At 41.3% G+C, this 16256-nt stretch overlaps 1 protein-coding gene across 4 annotated transcripts in view; it reads right to left on the reverse strand.

The window, feature by feature from the left end:
* Positions 1 to 5335: 5335 nt before the first annotated feature.
* ZBTB24 (zinc finger and BTB domain containing 24) overlaps positions 5336 to 16256 on the reverse strand; it is a 15527-nt gene continuing 4606 nt past the window's right edge. The window contains exons 1-8 of one of the 4 annotated variants that reach the window (XM_017739662.1): positions 16165 to 16187; positions 12763 to 13756; positions 12173 to 12340; positions 11926 to 12009; positions 11135 to 11218; positions 9696 to 9709; positions 8794 to 8875; positions 7535 to 7905 (exon numbers count right to left, since the gene is read on the reverse strand). In XM_017739662.1, coding sequence (XP_017595151.1) covers positions 7760 to 7905; positions 8794 to 8875; positions 9696 to 9709; positions 11135 to 11218; positions 11926 to 12009; positions 12173 to 12340; positions 12763 to 13756; positions 16165 to 16167 — 1575 coding nt within the window. In that variant the 5' untranslated portion in view covers positions 16168 to 16187 and the 3' untranslated portion in view covers positions 7535 to 7759. Of the gene's footprint in view, positions 7906 to 8793; positions 8876 to 9695; positions 9710 to 11134; positions 11298 to 11925; positions 12010 to 12172; positions 12341 to 12762; positions 13757 to 16164; positions 16190 to 16256 lie in introns of those variants that run through there. The other 3 variants (XM_017739661.1, XR_001863764.1, XM_008637762.2) reach the window with 3 other exon arrangements.

A 16256-nucleotide genomic window follows, 5' to 3' on the forward strand; every position in this document is an offset into this window, starting at 1 on the left:
GTCTTGCTAAAAGCAAATGCCCAGCAAAAAGTGGTAAGTAAAAGCAAACATGAGAGCACTGCTTCCTCACAACACTCCCAGCCTCCAGTGAGCCTCTGCTCAAGGATTTCCTGGTATCTCTGCGTTTAATTCCCCCCGGCAGCTCTTTTTCATTTGAAATTCTTTGCTTTTCAGGCAAATGTGAAAGCCTGGCATCCACAAATTTCTGTGGCAATGAGATTTACAGCTTAATTACACCCTGTGTAAAATGTGTGTCTCCTTTTGACGCAAAAACTCCTACCCACAGCTGTATTTGCTGGGCACTGCTGAGACATCCTTGCTGCAAAAAAACGCATGGACGGAGCAGTTCCAGAGGTGTCGCGGCTCCCACAGCAAAGCTTTGTGCCACCGCGGCAGCTTTGCTCTTTTGGCTCATGCAGCACGTGCAAAAGCTGCTTTGTGGGACAGCTGTAGGTTCAGCTCGGGCATCTGTCAGCACGGCTGGGTCAGGTCACTTTTCATCTCTGAGCACAGTGAACTTTAGGAGCCACTGGTGTTAGAAGTGACAAAACTGAATTTGTGTGTTGTGTAAAAAAAATTGTGTAACTTTTCAGGGAACAACAGAACAATTGTCACATCCCCAGGAAAAATACATCTTTCATGTGTCAAAATCCTATTGCAGGTGAAACAGCTGAGATTTTCTTGCAGAAAAAACCTATGTTAAATTAAAAAAACCCCAAACCAGTTGATTTCTTATCTTAATAACAATGTGCATTTTTTTCTCCAACTGGATATCCCACTGGCTTTATAAAGTGATACGTGTTTACAGAACCACAGAGTCAGAACCAAAAAGCCTCCTGGGTAAATGTTGCTAAATTACACATGTCTATAAAAAACCCAGACTGAGCAAGAAATCACAGATTGCCGATGGGCCTCTTCCAGGTAGCCCTGAAGTCTCTCTGGTCTGGCTCAGTGGTAGTTTCCTACAGTGATTCATTAGGGCAATGCTTTTTTAAGAGGTTTGTTGGGATTTGCAGCAGTGCTGGTTTTGAAGAGCTCCATCCTCACAGTATCAGGGGCTGTGAAGACAATCAGATTCTCGTCTACCACAGCTGCTCCCTTGCCTGAAAGATCCATGCACAAGGTGTTATCATTTCATGTGATGATGTTTTCCTGCTGAAAAAAAAAAATGCAGAAAAATAAGGCAGACAAAACAGTTTGGACAAGGAGATATGTTAAAATGGTAAGACAAGGCAGTTTTAATTGTCAGCCAGGTCCTGGGCAGCAGTAGATGAGCTGAGGTGTGACAGTAGGTAACTGCAAGCAGCACATACAAATGCAGGCATGTTTTGTGGGCTGTGACTGCGTGATGCAAAGGAAAGCCCCTTTCCTTCCTCCTCCCAAAGGTCGGCAGCACGGCTGCTGGAGCCTCTGTAGGCTGTAAGCTAAGCAGAATCTAATTTTGGTAGCCAGGCTATATGGCTTCTGCTGCAGCCAAAAAAAGGTCTTATTTAAAGTCCAGAGGAGAAGCAGCGTATCCAAAGTCAAATATAAAATCAGCTTCAGAAAATACTGTCTTGGCTACCTATTTTCCCCTACATCCATATTTTTAGCTCGATACAGATTAATGCAACTGAAGTTTATTGGGCTTTCTGAAACATCTCTTTTCTTTTTGCACCACAACATTTAATGATTAAACCCAGAGCAATCCACTACCTATAATATTTTAAATTTACGCACAAGAAATTCTGTTCTTGAAATTTAATTCTGTACCTACATAGGACTGGCTCCCATTAATCCTTTTTCTTTGAAAAAAAATTACTTTCTTTTTTACTGATAATTTCTAGGCATTCTTACTGTCATTGTGGCCAAGAAAGGGAATTAACTATAAACATGCTGGTAATAGTCAACTGATAGTCAAAGTCAAAAAGAAAAGCAATGATTAGCCTAACAAGCGTAACTTGTTTGCTCAACAGGACTGTTTTCTGAAAATTTATTTTTGGTGTTTTTTTATAAAAAGAGCATGCCAAGAACCACCAATTACTCGTTGTCTAATCTGCTCTGGTTTTTATTTCTCCACTTCTTTTCTCATCACTTGGTAATTCAGGTACATTAAATTTTATTCAACAGGTTGCCAATTATGAAAATTATATATATTAAAATCCTGAACTGGGTGACTAATATTGATTTCAGACTCTATTACCTGTTTATGACAACATGATACTGTTCTGCAAGCCTGTTTGTAGTACTCAGATGAGGATAAATGTTTTGTGGGTGACAAGAGTTAGATGTGAATTAGTGAGTGCTGTTCTCCTTGCCAGCTGTGGCACATGTGCTGTGCTGCATTCAGTTTGGGGAGGAAAACAATTACCACGAAGGAAAATATGGAAAGCATACGAGGTTGTGCAGTACCTTTAAACAATGATACTGAAAGCCTTTCAAAGGTCGGGCAGCAATGCTCTTGGCAACTTAAAGTCCTTTGAAGAGTGCGCATGCACCCTGACACAAGACACAAGAGTTTTGCTTCTATGTGATTCTCAGAGGGTTTTCTTGCTCCAAACCCCTTCACCTGGTGCAGCTGCAGCTGTTTCAGTTCCTTTCAGTCCAAAATAGCCTCTGAAAAGGTACTGAGAAACAGAAGAGAAAGCAGACAAAACTAATTTAAAAAAATTATACACACACACACATATACATAAATATACATATATGTTTGAGAGAGACCCCCACATGACTGTACTAAAGGAGAGCTGCTAGAGGTCAGCCAGAGACATCTTGGTAAAGGGCAAGTAAAGTCACAGAATGGGTCAGGTTGGAAGGGACCACAGTGGATCATCTGGTCCAACCTCCCTGCTCAAGCAGGGTCCTCCCAGAGCACAGGGCACAGGATTTTGTGTCCAGGCAGTTCTTGAGTATCTCCAGTGCGGGAGACTCCACAACTTCTCTGGGCAATGTGTTCCAGTACACTCAGTCACTCACACAGGAAAGAAGTTCTTCCTCATGTCAGAAAAATTTGCAGGACAGGGTAGAAAGTTTGCTAACTAAAGCAAAAATCTGCTTCCTGCTATTCCAAAGATACTTTCAATTAGGTAGGATTAAAATATTAGCCAGAAATGAGCAGTAAGCATACTACAGTGAGATGCTGAGAATATGCCTGGATGGGCATTTCCATTTGGAAGAATTGCTTGGGACAGATATGATCAGTAGTCCCTCTGTTGTGGAAAACCATTTATTGTTCACCATGTTTTACAGAGGATCTGAAAAGGGATGGAACATAGAGAACTGTTGTAGCTCATGGAACTGCAACTCTGCAAGCACCAGACTCTTTAATTAGTCTCTAACGAATAGATAAAAGAGGTCCTGAAATCAGCTCTGGAGAGTGTGGCATTACCTCTTCCTTCTCTGCTCTTGGTGAGAACCTGCAGTGCAGAAGGACTGGGAAAAAGGCCTGCGCAGATGGACTTCTGACTGTGTGAAGATAAGCAGACCCAGGAAGCACCCCTGCCTGCTCCCGCACTCAGGGGCATGCCTGCTGTGCAAACTGGCCTCCTCCCAGCCACTCCCAGCTCAGACTCAGCTTTTCTCCTGGATAAGGACACTTACACAGGATATTGGCAGGGACACAGTCTGCGGCAGAGTTGGAAGACATGGGGAGATGGGAAACACTCCAGGCTGCTGTGCTCACATAGGCATTGGGTTGGTGATTAGGAATAAATCCCATACTAGTTTTCAGTTAAGGTGAAGCAGGAAAAGACTGAAAAAACCCACATGCAAGCACACCAGGATAGGTATTACCAAACACCAACCATGACCTTCATCAGCATGACTAACCAGCTACCACAGTGAAACAACTCTTTCACAAACAAGGAAATGCAAGCGAAACTCTTTCCTCAACAACTGGCAAGATCAATGCCAGGCTCAATATCCTTCATTTTAACCTGTGAATAGGCATTCAGTTGGAAAGAGTTTGTGATGAGGTACAGTCATCTCCTTTTCCTCTTAGATGCTGAGGCAATTGCTGTACAACTCCTGGTAGTGCTTCTTTTCTTAGCTCCCCCGAGCAGGAGAGAGAGCATAAACCAAGTATTAAAAAAAAACCCTTGAAAAGTTACACCTGTTGGGATGAATATTTTCATATTGGCAGGATAATTTGCTTTCACAGCCCATATGAAATAAATACTCTGATATTCATCTATCAAAACCCAAGATGCTGGACTGGAAGGCCAAGCAGGGGAAATACACAACAGGTAAATACAGGTTTCAGAGTGCGTTTGCTCTACCTCCTGGGGATTTGTTTCAACTTGCACCTGGAGAACCAACCAAAATTTTCAGAAAAAGCCAAAATCTGATAAACTTGCATTTGGACAAAAAAAAAGGTGAAATCCTATTAGAGTTCAGCTGCACTGGGTAACTTACAAATGGAGCAGAGGAAACACACAATGGTGTTAAATGCTCACAAAACCGGATCTTTCTGTAGTCCTCTTATTGCCCTGCATTTATGTCTAAAACCTTAATCTCATTTGAACATAGTAAGCAGTGAGACAGATTTGCTAGGATTAGTCTATGTGAGAAAAAGAGAAGTTAAGGTGTTTACTGGCTAAGGAGTAAAGATACTTAGAGAGCTGTTCTGAAATGCAGTTTCTAAGGGATGCATTTTTTTCCTGAATAGTTCTTAGTGGCATCTGAACTCAAAAACAAAGCTGAAGGGGTTTCCTTTCAAATTCAAAGCAATCCTAGACTTCAGCTGTAGCCTTAAAAATGCACACACAGAAAAAGGATTCATCTTTTAGCAGAAATGCATTCACTAGAAAGGAAGTAAATTGTGTCCAAAAAGCAACATTTGTGATATGAGAAGCCCCACCAGCTTCTTCAGTGCAAGCTACAGTATGTGCTGACAGCTTAACCAACACAGGGTGCAGGATTAGTCATTGCCACGCTATTCACAGCAGCTCGCTTCCTCACTGGCAGTTTGCAGAAAAGCACAACAGAATTCCAAACACAAAACTTCAGGTATTTTAGTTTTAAGAAAGCACTGAGAAATCACTATGTGATAGTGTCTTGTGCGAAACTGCAGCAAGGAACTCAATGCTGCATAATGAACAAAACAAAGTTCAAAAAAGAAGGAAAGTATTGAATAGTTACTTTACTGATAGCCTCAGAATTTAGCTTGTAACCCATTTTGAAGCATTTCAGAATTTGTAAATATATGGCAGAGAATAAATTCAGTGCAAGTTCCTCTAAACTTATGACCAGTGCGGTCTGGCTGCACTGTACAGTGTTTTAGATAACAGCAGAAGTTCTAGGATGAAACTGCCAGAATATTTACTCTAAGCTTATACAATTATTCAGCAAGATTGTCTAAGTGTTGTAACAGGCTTTACTGTATTTATTTATCTGCTCTTACAGCATCAAGACTTCAAGCTTCTCAGGCAGAACTGCAGAATACGCTGGTTTACTTTTGTGGCAGAAAATACGCAAATTTTATTTCTCCATTCTGAGAGGAAAGGTGAAAAGCCTAAACAGCTTTGCTGTGGGATGGCTTGTTGCTTTTTGGATTTGGTCTTTTTTGCATTGATTTATTCCCACTGTCTACCCTTATCACAATGCATTTATATAAAAGTGATCCAGTACTTTGAAGGTATGGAGATACTTAGCCAAACTTCTGCAGCATGCAGTCAGGAGCAGGCCAAGTAGTCCGGACTTGGAACAAGGGATATTATAAAAAATGTGGATAATTCTGTTTTTAAATTCGCCGCATTTTCTAGATTTTTCATTTGTCATAACATAAAACATCAATGTAAATCACAAGTATGACATTTTAAAGCTGAAGTGACAACTGAGCACATTCTTTTAAGTAACAGTGGCATTTTATCTGGATTTTAACACACCAGTCTAACCATGCAAAGTGTTACCAGTAATCAAACCTGAAAATACTAAGCATGTATTTTGGCAAGGCATTTTATTATGATGTCAAATCTTTTTTGTTAGCAGTCAGTCATTGAAAACAATCTGTACACATCTAATTTAGTCAACAAAAATAGTTGTACAGCTTTAAGTGATGTGCCCCATTTGCGTAACTCATTTTGCTCTGAACTGATGCTTTTCATTGTTTAAATCCTCACATAAACAATTACCAGTTTTAACATATATTAAAGTAAGATTATGTTCTTCTCTCAAAAGTACAAAAAATAACACTTTAAATATACAGTGGCTCCTAAGCTTAGACAGAATCCTGTCAGGAAGAGAGTTTTGCACTTCAATAGACAGTGCCTTCAACAACAAGAGCTCTTCAAAGTGCTTGGCAGAGTGTGTGAACACTATCCCCACTTACTAGATGATGAAAAAAGGCACAGAGGTCAACTACCTCGCCCACAGTCACACAGAAAGTGAGTGGTAGAACTAACAGAGAAGAATTCGGGGGTTTCAGTTCTCCAGTGTAACCGTCACATCTCATTGCCACTATTCAAGTGCAATCGCTTAAACATTTATGAGGAGCAGAACTTGTACAGCACACAGTAAACAGAAGGGAAGATTCAGGGCGGTTAAAGGCTGCGACAGTTTCAACCCAAACCAAAGGAATTTGGTAGTCAGTAACTCATAATGCACTTCAGGGAATGATTACATAGAGAATGATACATTAACCTGCAGAGAGAAAGCTCATTAAATGTAAGACATATGGTGTTAGCTTTGCAAAAAGTACTGGTTGTCTTAAGCTTGACAGTAGCTCAGGTATGTTAAGTTTGTCAGAGAAGTGGTTACTTCCTGTTCAGCAGATGTCCTAAACTTTGTTCTCCTACCAGCAAGGTGAACTTTTCTGGAGAGTCACACAGAAATGCAAATAAGGGCTAAATATCTCCTCAGTAGGCAGAGATGTGTATGAGGCACAAACACCCACATTAACTGCTTGTGAGGTATGGACTAAGTGGTAAAGAAATACCAATCTGGAAAAACAAAATAGTCTAAAATAAATATGGTTAAGAAAACTGAGTCACTCATCTAAAATCACCAAGAAATGCATCTTTGGATAGCTTATGTTGCAAAAAGGAAGTGTGATGCATGTAATCCCTGCTTGGATGAGAAGCATTCTCTGGCCTAGCCCTCTGCTGACAAGCATTTCAGAAAGCCTGTCCTTGGATAGGATGCTCATGAGATGACTCATTTACTGATAGAGGCTGCTGATGGGATTCAGAAACAGGTACACTTTGATTCTGTTCTTCCCTGACTTGATGGGAAGGAACTGTATCTTGGCTAGAGTGAGATTGCTGACTTGATTCCTGAGCCAGCTGCACGTGCTGAGCTGGATGTGAAGATCCCGCTAAGTGGATTTGTTCATTTTGTCCCTGATGAGCATGGAGATGTTCTAGTGCTTCCTTGGAAAGAGTGATGACATGCATTTGTTCAGGTTGGGCAGCCTCTATTTGATTTGCAATCATATTGATACTTTGGATTTGTTCTGTCTGCTCCTGCTGAGCTGAAAGCAACAAGTTTTGCAGCTGCTGTGGTGGCTGCGCGAGCAGCGCGAGGTTCGCAGCCTGCTCTGTCGTCATGCTGGGGGCATTTTCTGCAGTCACAATACTGATGCCTTGATTGTGGCTGGGGATGAAGTTGATGTTGTGAACTGCATCCGTAACCAGCAGCTGAATTTCCTGCCCTCCGGAGGTGGCAAGTTGGTACTGCTGCAGCTGGAGAATGTTTCTCAGTTCTTCCGGATGAGTGTTGGTGCTCGGGACAGCACTGGCTTCCTGAAACTGCTTTTCCTTGCTGTGAATTTTCAAATGAGACTTCAGGTTGTCCAGACGGGCAAACTGCAAACTACATTCTGGGCAGGAGAAAGGCTTTTTGCCTGTGTGTAAGATACAGTGTCTTCTCTTAGCACTGGAATCAGAGAAGGATTTTCCACATATACCACAAGAATACGGCTTTTCTCCTCTGCAAAAGGAAAGAATTTGATCTCGTTAAAATACTCACTTTGACAATGCTGCTTTCTGAAACTTATTCTTTAATAAAATACTTAAATGATTACTTTGTTTTTCTGAATTTAAGTACTTAAAATGTAGTGGCATTAAAAACATCCTCTATTTGACCTCCTGATTATTTCTATTTGACTTCACAAACAGTACAATTAGTATATAGTCCAGAGCTACAGAGATAACTGCCTTCCTCTCATAAAACCAGAGGTACAAGCTCCGTGCTGCTAGGCCTTGACAAGAATGCAACAACTCTGCATAATTCTAAGCACTAACCATTTTAAGAACATTTATTAACAGTGCAGGCTTTAAAACAAAAAGAAGTGTCCAAATCCTAACTTGCTGCCTGCATCAAAAGGACAAGAAGTGTTACTGGAAATGTTTTCTTAGACAACAGTTTTCCAGTGACGTAAAATCTAACATGTCTTTACACAATGCATTGCACTGACAGGGGTAAAAGACAACTAATGCTATTACAGAGACAGGATGGCTCACAGGGTAACAGGACACTGCTCCGATGACCCTGATACACCATGGCTACTGTTCTGCTCTCAAACTTACAGTAAAATTTTCACAAAAATAATGCAGAAGTAAGTACATTGTCAGTGAACAGACACAAAACTCCAAAGAAGACTCTTACAGTATCTTGGCACATGAGTATTTAGCATTTCAGTCCTTTCCACTACCAACTTTTTGCTTACATAGATTAAGCAAAAATGGTAAGTTTTTAACTATCATTCAAACTGCAAACAAGTCCTGACCATTCTATAATTGAACAAGCACTACATGCAGGTTATAAAATTAGAAGTTACATTTTTAAAGAATGTAATGAAAATAAGACATACTTTACCTGTGAATTCTAATGTGGGTTTGAAGTGAACTTTTAGCCGTAAATGATTTGCCACAAATCTCACAAGTGAAGGGCTTCTCACCTATCAAAAAGAAATGGGACTTCACTTTTTAAATAGCACTTTTCATCAATACATTAAAAACATTTTGTATTTTACCATACACAGTATCAAATGTGCACTGTTGGCTCCTCACGCTTCTGCCATGGGTCAGCACAGATATCCAAAACGGAATGAACTCACTAGTCAAAATGAGGGTATAACATTTTAAATGTACACCTCTAGCATTTCTCCCCTTTCAAGATGAAGAATTAGGTGATCCAAGCCCCCAAAGCAACAAAAAGCTGTACCTATGGCACAGATGTGGGTGTTCCACATGGAACAGAAATGCTTTGAAAAAGGCTGTCCCTGAACCCTGGCATTAATGCCAGGTTCACGTGCAGCACCATGCAGATGAGTAAGCCCAAACTTCCAAAGCTGCAAAATGAATCCATTGTCTTAACAACTTGCCTGGCTTTCTACAAGGCTCCATGACACTAGGCCTATCATATTCTGGGAACACCAGTTAGAAAAATAAAATGTAAGTTTGTTTGGGGATTTTTTGTTTATTTGTTGGGGATTTTTTTTAGTGCATTTGGAATTTTGATGTCTAATTGAGTAGAAGCAGAGAGGCCAAATTAAATGATAAGAAGGTTGACAAGAAGCGGATACTACCCAACCAAAGCAAATCCTAATTCACACCATAACAAATCCTTGTTGCATTGAGGTTCCTTAAGACACCAGACACAAGAATTCAGATCGCCACTGTGGTAATTCACACCATCAAAGCACATCAAACCCGGGGATTGGGCAGCAGCCAGTTTCCAAGGAAGCTTCACATTTAGCATAGAACTGCAATGCTTACCAGCCTTCGTGTGGCTTTGGAGGGCATGGATAAAGGATGAGAGAACAAGAAACATTTGTCAGAAGGGACCTCTGATCATCCAGTCCCAGCCTGCTACTGAAAACAGGAGTAACTTACCAAGTAGACTGTATTTTTATTACACAGTGTTACCAAACTGCTGCTGCTGCCAAAGGAGAACAGTTTTATCCATGTTAACACCTGTCCCCCAAATGCCTTGGAATTTTACTTTGCTTTTGAGATGGGACAGATCAATTATTATTTCTACATAATTAATATTGGTATCTTGCCTGTCTTTTCTAGAAGTAAAATATATTGCAAGCCAGTTTCTGCTAAACTCAGCTTAGCTCATATATTTTTGCAATTTACCTTCCTAGTAAGTTTCCTCTTCTCATTTCCCATACCAATCTCTTTCCCACTACATTTAGAGAGCTGTATCAGCTTCAGATACAAAACTCGTGTGTGTCAACACTGTGTTCTCCTCAATACAAAACCATGTAAGTATTACAAGCTAACACTATTCTGGATAACCAAAAACTCCCAGAAGCACAAGTTTTGACCTTAGCATATCCCAGAAAATTTAAAGCTGTGTTATTTTCACTGAGAAAAGAAGAGGGAATGAACAATATAAAGTATACTCGAGACTGAGTTATGTCTTACAATTGCAAGCAACATGTTTAAGAATAATTCAATTTTGTGAGGAAACAATTTTATGAGGAAACAATGTTTCTAGTTACATTCAAAGACAAAATTATTCACACGTCACCTTATGAACTTACCCTCCAAAGGAAAGTATTTTACAAAGTTTATGCCTTGTTATTATGAGAGGATAGATCAACATTTTTATCTCTGTTATCCAGTGATTCATTACCAGCTTGCCCTCTAAATCTCTTAAAACACTCTCTGACACACTTGCATTAAATCATCCCTCTCAGCCCATCTCCTCTCAACATCTGGTTTATGACTGCACAATAAAAAGATAAATGGAAATAATTATTTTTCTGGTCACAGCACTTTTCATAAGCACCCATCCCTCACAGAGGTGTCCAACTCATTTAGGAGACACACTTTCTGTTACTTGTCAGCTCACTGCAAGCCAGATACATGCTGGATACAGCTCTCCCGACATTCCTGAATTCCCAGTCCAGGATTCTATCACAGGAAAGCTAACTGGCATTTTCTGCAGCAGGTTTTATAAAACTGGGGAAAAAGCCCTCTTCCTGTAATAGGCACTGCTTATGTGCTGCTGAAACACTAGCTCTTTTGTGCTCCTGCATTCTTGATGTCAAATCTCTTCGTTAGCAACACAGGCATCATTACATACAAGTAGAGCAGAACTTCATTCCACAGAGACAAATGTAATTTGCCTAACATTGTTTTGTCCATGTAACTTCAAGAAAAAACAAACCACAAAGCCCACAAAACCCGAAGTACAACATTACCTGTATGTGTTCTTAGATGTTTCTTTAGCTGAGCTGCATCCATGAATTTGCGACGACACTGGTTACACTCCGGCAGTGAACGGCCTTGTCGCAATAACAAAAAAAGTGTCAGTGCATAAGTGATCCCCTGTATCTCTTCAGTGATCTTTGTTAAAGCACTTTCCTGTAAAATAACCACTTTGATATAATATAGAGATAAAACAAAAGGTGATTCACTGCCTCCTCACTATCTTAACTGTCACACTCCTATCTCTCAATTTAATATTATCACAGGAAAAGAGGGGACTGACACCTGCTCCTGCCCAAAAACACCTTCTCTTAAAGCTTTGTAAATTCTGATTTTCTCCACCACGTCCTCTGTCTGTAGCTCCATCCTGTTCCAGAAGTGAGGAAGACACTTCCTAAAGCTTGTTTGCCATTACTAGTCCAAACTAGTAGACAACTACAATGCAATTTGCACACCAGGCAGCAGACGCAATCATTTATACAATTCCCAGCTTTTATGTAGCATTGACAGCAGGGCTAAAATAATCACGTTGTATGTCAAATACAGTGTAACTAATTTTTAATCATCATAAGAGCCCTTCTCAATTAAATATTTTTCTACATATTCCATTTACTATACACCATGTTGTTTTTTTCACCCTATCCACTGTTACATCAAGATAGGACACATCAAGGTAGCAGAGACTAAATACATCACTGAGGAAGAACTTCCAGCCTAAGTCAATCTTTAGGAAGACAAATCAGCATGGACTGTAAGCCAGGTCCTCAACCCAAACTTCTTATACCTGTGTGTACTCGATAGTGGCTCTTGAGCTGTCTCTTTTGGCTGAAGTACTTCCCACACTGATCACACGTAAAAGCCTTCTGCCCTGTAGAGAAAATCACTTATTAAAACGTAAGCCACGTCCGAAACAAGTGTAAGGAAATAAATAAAATACACAAGCCAGCCCACACCAGACAGAGCAGAAGTACCTTTTTCTCAGAAAGGCAAATTCTTGGAGCAGAGTGCTACATTTGCCTTGAAGTATTTACCTGAATGTAGGCTCATGTGCTCCAGAAGGGAATGCTTTGTTGTCAGAGCCTTACTGCAGACAGTGCACGTGTACGGCCGTTCCCCAGTGTGCATCCGCTCATGGACTTGAAGAGAATGCTTCTGGGAAAAGCCTTTGCCACACTCACTACACTTAAAAGGGCGCTCCCCTGAAAGCAAAAGATGACATTTTTAGGCATAAATGCATCATTTCTCACTAGATATTCTAAGCTGATAGTGAGATGCACTGCAATGTTGTAGCTACTGAAAAAGTTACTCGATTAGTGGTAAAGAGACAAGCTTCACACAGGAATAAAATAATTCTTTAGCTACTGTTATTATATAACTATTTTCTATATAATTCAGTGCTTAAACAGTGAAATTATTAATTACTGAAATCAAGGTGAGACATAGAAGTTCTGAGATCTGCTGACAAGAATAAAACAGCAAGCACAGAAGACACACTGTAATTTGGATCAGCATGCTATTTTGGATATTCTTGCTGTAGTCAACAACCACCAATTCAACAGTCACTTGCATTTGGCAACATCACTAAATCCTAACCCAAAAGCAGCAGTCTCTGAAGGCCTACCTGTATGACTTCGCTGGTGAATAGCCAAGAAGTGATTATACTTAAATACTTTGCCACAGTCTTTACAGCGAGCTTCAGAACCTGCACGTTTTCTTTTTCCATCAGTTCTCTTTGCCAGTCCTTTCTCATCCTCATCCCCAAGAAGTTTATAATCTTTTAGTTTGATTGATCTCCTTATTCTACGTTTGCTGTAACGGCTCTGAGTGCCCTGTATTCCTTCAGATTTGGGATCATAATTTTCATCTTTCTCAGCTGACAGATCAACAGCAGCCTCTGAGCCACAAGCAGGTTCAGTTTCTTCTCCATCTTTTCTCACTGAAGCCTGTTCACTGGCAACTGTTTCTTCTAATTCAGTGTCTTTTTTCATAAAATTTTGCTTATTTTGCACGGAGTTGTTCTCTCTCAGCTGCCCATCTTCGGCAGAATTTGCTCCTGATTCTTCTTCTTCTTGGACGACCTTGATTTTCCTTGGTCGCCCCCGTTTTCGCTTCGGTGGATCATTGTTTTTCCTGTCATTTGCAACAACAGAGGCTCCACTGTCAGCTGGAGCTGGCAATGCACTACCTGGGCTGCGGCTTTCCAGGTAGTCTGTGCAGGCCCATACCAAGTCAGTCACTTTCAGCAGCTGTGCAGTAGCCAGGATTTGTTCTGTGCTTTTCTCACTGGCACAGAGACAACCAGTGTAGATAAATTCTAGCAGAACTCCAAAGGTGTCTGCAACCATTCCCTCCAACATGTAGATTGACTGCCCTATTTCACCCTCATTTACAAACATCATTGAGAAGTATTCGCTGCTAGCAGCCAGCAAAGCTTTATGGGCTCTGAATTGCACATTCTCCACTATCAGAGTAATGTCACAAAGAAAATCCTTTTTCCTTTGTTCCTCAAAATTAGCCAAAATGGTATCTTTGTGAGCTTTGGAGTGGATGATGACCAGTTTCTCAGAAGGATCAGTTGTTTTTTCCATTTTAATGATGAATATTAAAGGAGGTGCCTAGAAAAACAGAATAGCTTTAGTAAAGAATTATTTTAACAGTCAGCATTATAAGACACCATGTATCATTTGTTATACCAGTAACAGAGTTCAAGAGTTTCTGAAGCAATTCTGAATCCTCCGAACTTCTGAAAAATCAACACTACTGCTGACAGAGAATTTCTTCAAGAAGTATTTTTAAAGCCTATGAAATGGTTACAGATAATTTCTTAGATCAGAATAACTGTCTATCCTTTTTTGATCTCTGATGTACTGTGAACTCCGTATTATCTAAAAAAATTGCTACCCTATCTTCTGAAACTAAAACAATCAGACAAAAAGAACTCCTTATTCACAGCTCCAGTACCGCAGTGGATTTGCATGGCAAGGTTTTGGTAGCGGGGCAGCTACAGGGGTGGCTTCTGTGAGAAGCTGCCAGAAGCTTCCCCCGTGTCCTACAGAGCTGACACCAGCCGGCTCCAAGACAGACCCACCACTGGCCAAGGCTGAGCCCATCAGCCAATGGTGGTAGTACCTCTGGGATAACAGATTTAAGAAGGGGGAAAGAAACCTGCACAACTGCAGCTGGAGAGAGGAGTGAGAATACATGGGAACAGCAGCCCTGCAGACACCAAGGTCAGTGGAGAAGGAGGGGAGGAGGTGCTCCAGGTGCCAGAGCAGAGATTCCCCCACAGCCCCTGGTGCAGACCATGGTGAGGCAGCTGTGCCCCTGGAGCCCATGGAGGTCCATGGTGGAGCACAGATGCACCTGCAGCCCTAGAGGACCCCACACCAGAGCAGGTGGATGATGCCTGAAAGAGGCTGGGAGCCTGTGGGAAGCCTGTGCTGGGGCAGGCTCCTGGCAGGACCTATGGCCTCATGGAGAAAGGAGCCCACACTGAAATGGGTCTGCTGGCAGGACTTGTGACCCCAGGGAGGACCCACACTGGAGCAGACTGGTCCTGAAGGACTGCACCTGTAGAAGGGATCCAAGCTGGAACATTTTGTGAAGAACTGCAGCCCATGGGAAGGACTCAGGCTAAAGGAGTTCATGGAGGAAGGACTGTCTCCTGTGGAAGTGACCCCACACTGGAGCAGGTGAAGAGTGATAGGAATCAAAGAAGCATCCAAGACAATGTGCCATGAACTGACTGCAGCCCCCATTCTCCATCCCCCGGCACTGCTGGGGGGAGGAGGTAGAGAAAACTGGGACTAAAGCTGAGCCTGGAAAGCAGGGAGAGGTGGGGTGAGCTGTTTGAAGATTCAGGTTCATTTCTCACTATCCAACAGTTATCTCATGGGTAAAAAGTAATTTCCTCAAGTCAAGTCTGTTTTGCCTCAGCTGGAAACTGCTGAATGATCTCTCTCTGTCCTTATCTCAACCCATGAGCTTTTACTATATTCTCTGTCCCCTGTCCACCTGAGGAGGGGAGTGATGGAGTGGCTCTGGTGGGCACCTGGTGTCCAGCCAGCATCAACCCACCACACTAGAAACAAAAAGGTCAACTGCAGTTTGATCAGTGCAGATTATTCAGGGACAAGGCTAGGAAATTTTGTAATAAATGACAAAACTTCACTGATATCAATGTGGTAGGACTTCATGACTTCTTTTATCCCCATCTATCCTTCTGAAAATGTCTCTTTTGTAACATTTTACCTTACTAAGCTTCAGCCTAAGAAGGTAGGCAATACAAACAGAAAAACAGCAGTGTTTTGAAGGGTTCTGTCTAATATAGGGTTCATTAAGGTATCTATTAATGATCAATTTGACTTGCTAAGCTTCTTCAATAGTAAATTTGGAAAAATTAATAATAAACAGAAAAAAAATCCAGCAACTTCAGAAGAATCCACCAAATATTATGGGAAATGCCCAAAATGTCCCATTTACAACTAGCCAAAGATAAAACAGATTAACTACCTGTTATCCTAATTTATACAAGTGTCATATTAAACACATATAAATTAGCATGTTTGTATTTAGTTACTGCAACAGTTTCAATCACCTGAACAAATGTTCCATGAAACAACAGATACTACTTACAGATGACACCTAAATGCTACTGAGGTGGTGAAAAAGGGATTCTTTAGCCCTAATCATCTACCAAATAGTTCACGACAGGGTCAAATTGTTTTATTTGGGAGCTTTAATTTCGGGAGCACGTGAGCCTGATGTTTGTTGCTGCAACACCTTAAAGCACAGCTGCAGGTGTGATCCAATCTGCCTTATTGTGCATTAGAAGAATTCCTGAACAGCTGCTGTCAACTCTGCCTGCAGGCATCCCCTAAGATCCACACGTGTTAAGGACAAGACAGTGGGTGTTTTGTGAGCTCTGATCATAGAAAGGACTTCGGTGTTTAACCAGGAGCTCACAGCATTACTATTTTGATTGCAAAATCCAAAACAGCCGCCTTCCCTAAAAAAACCTCACCATTATAGAGCGAGGCAGTACTCAAGCAGGAGGCCCCACGCTGCCGGCCGTGCGTTCGGATACACACTCCGGTGAGCCGTGGAAGGGCTCAG

This window comes from Corvus brachyrhynchos, unplaced genomic scaffold (genome assembly GCF_000691975.1).
Source record: "Corvus brachyrhynchos isolate BGI_N302 unplaced genomic scaffold, ASM69197v1 scaffold14, whole genome shotgun sequence".
Taxonomy (NCBI): Eukaryota; Metazoa; Chordata; class Aves; order Passeriformes; family Corvidae; genus Corvus; species Corvus brachyrhynchos.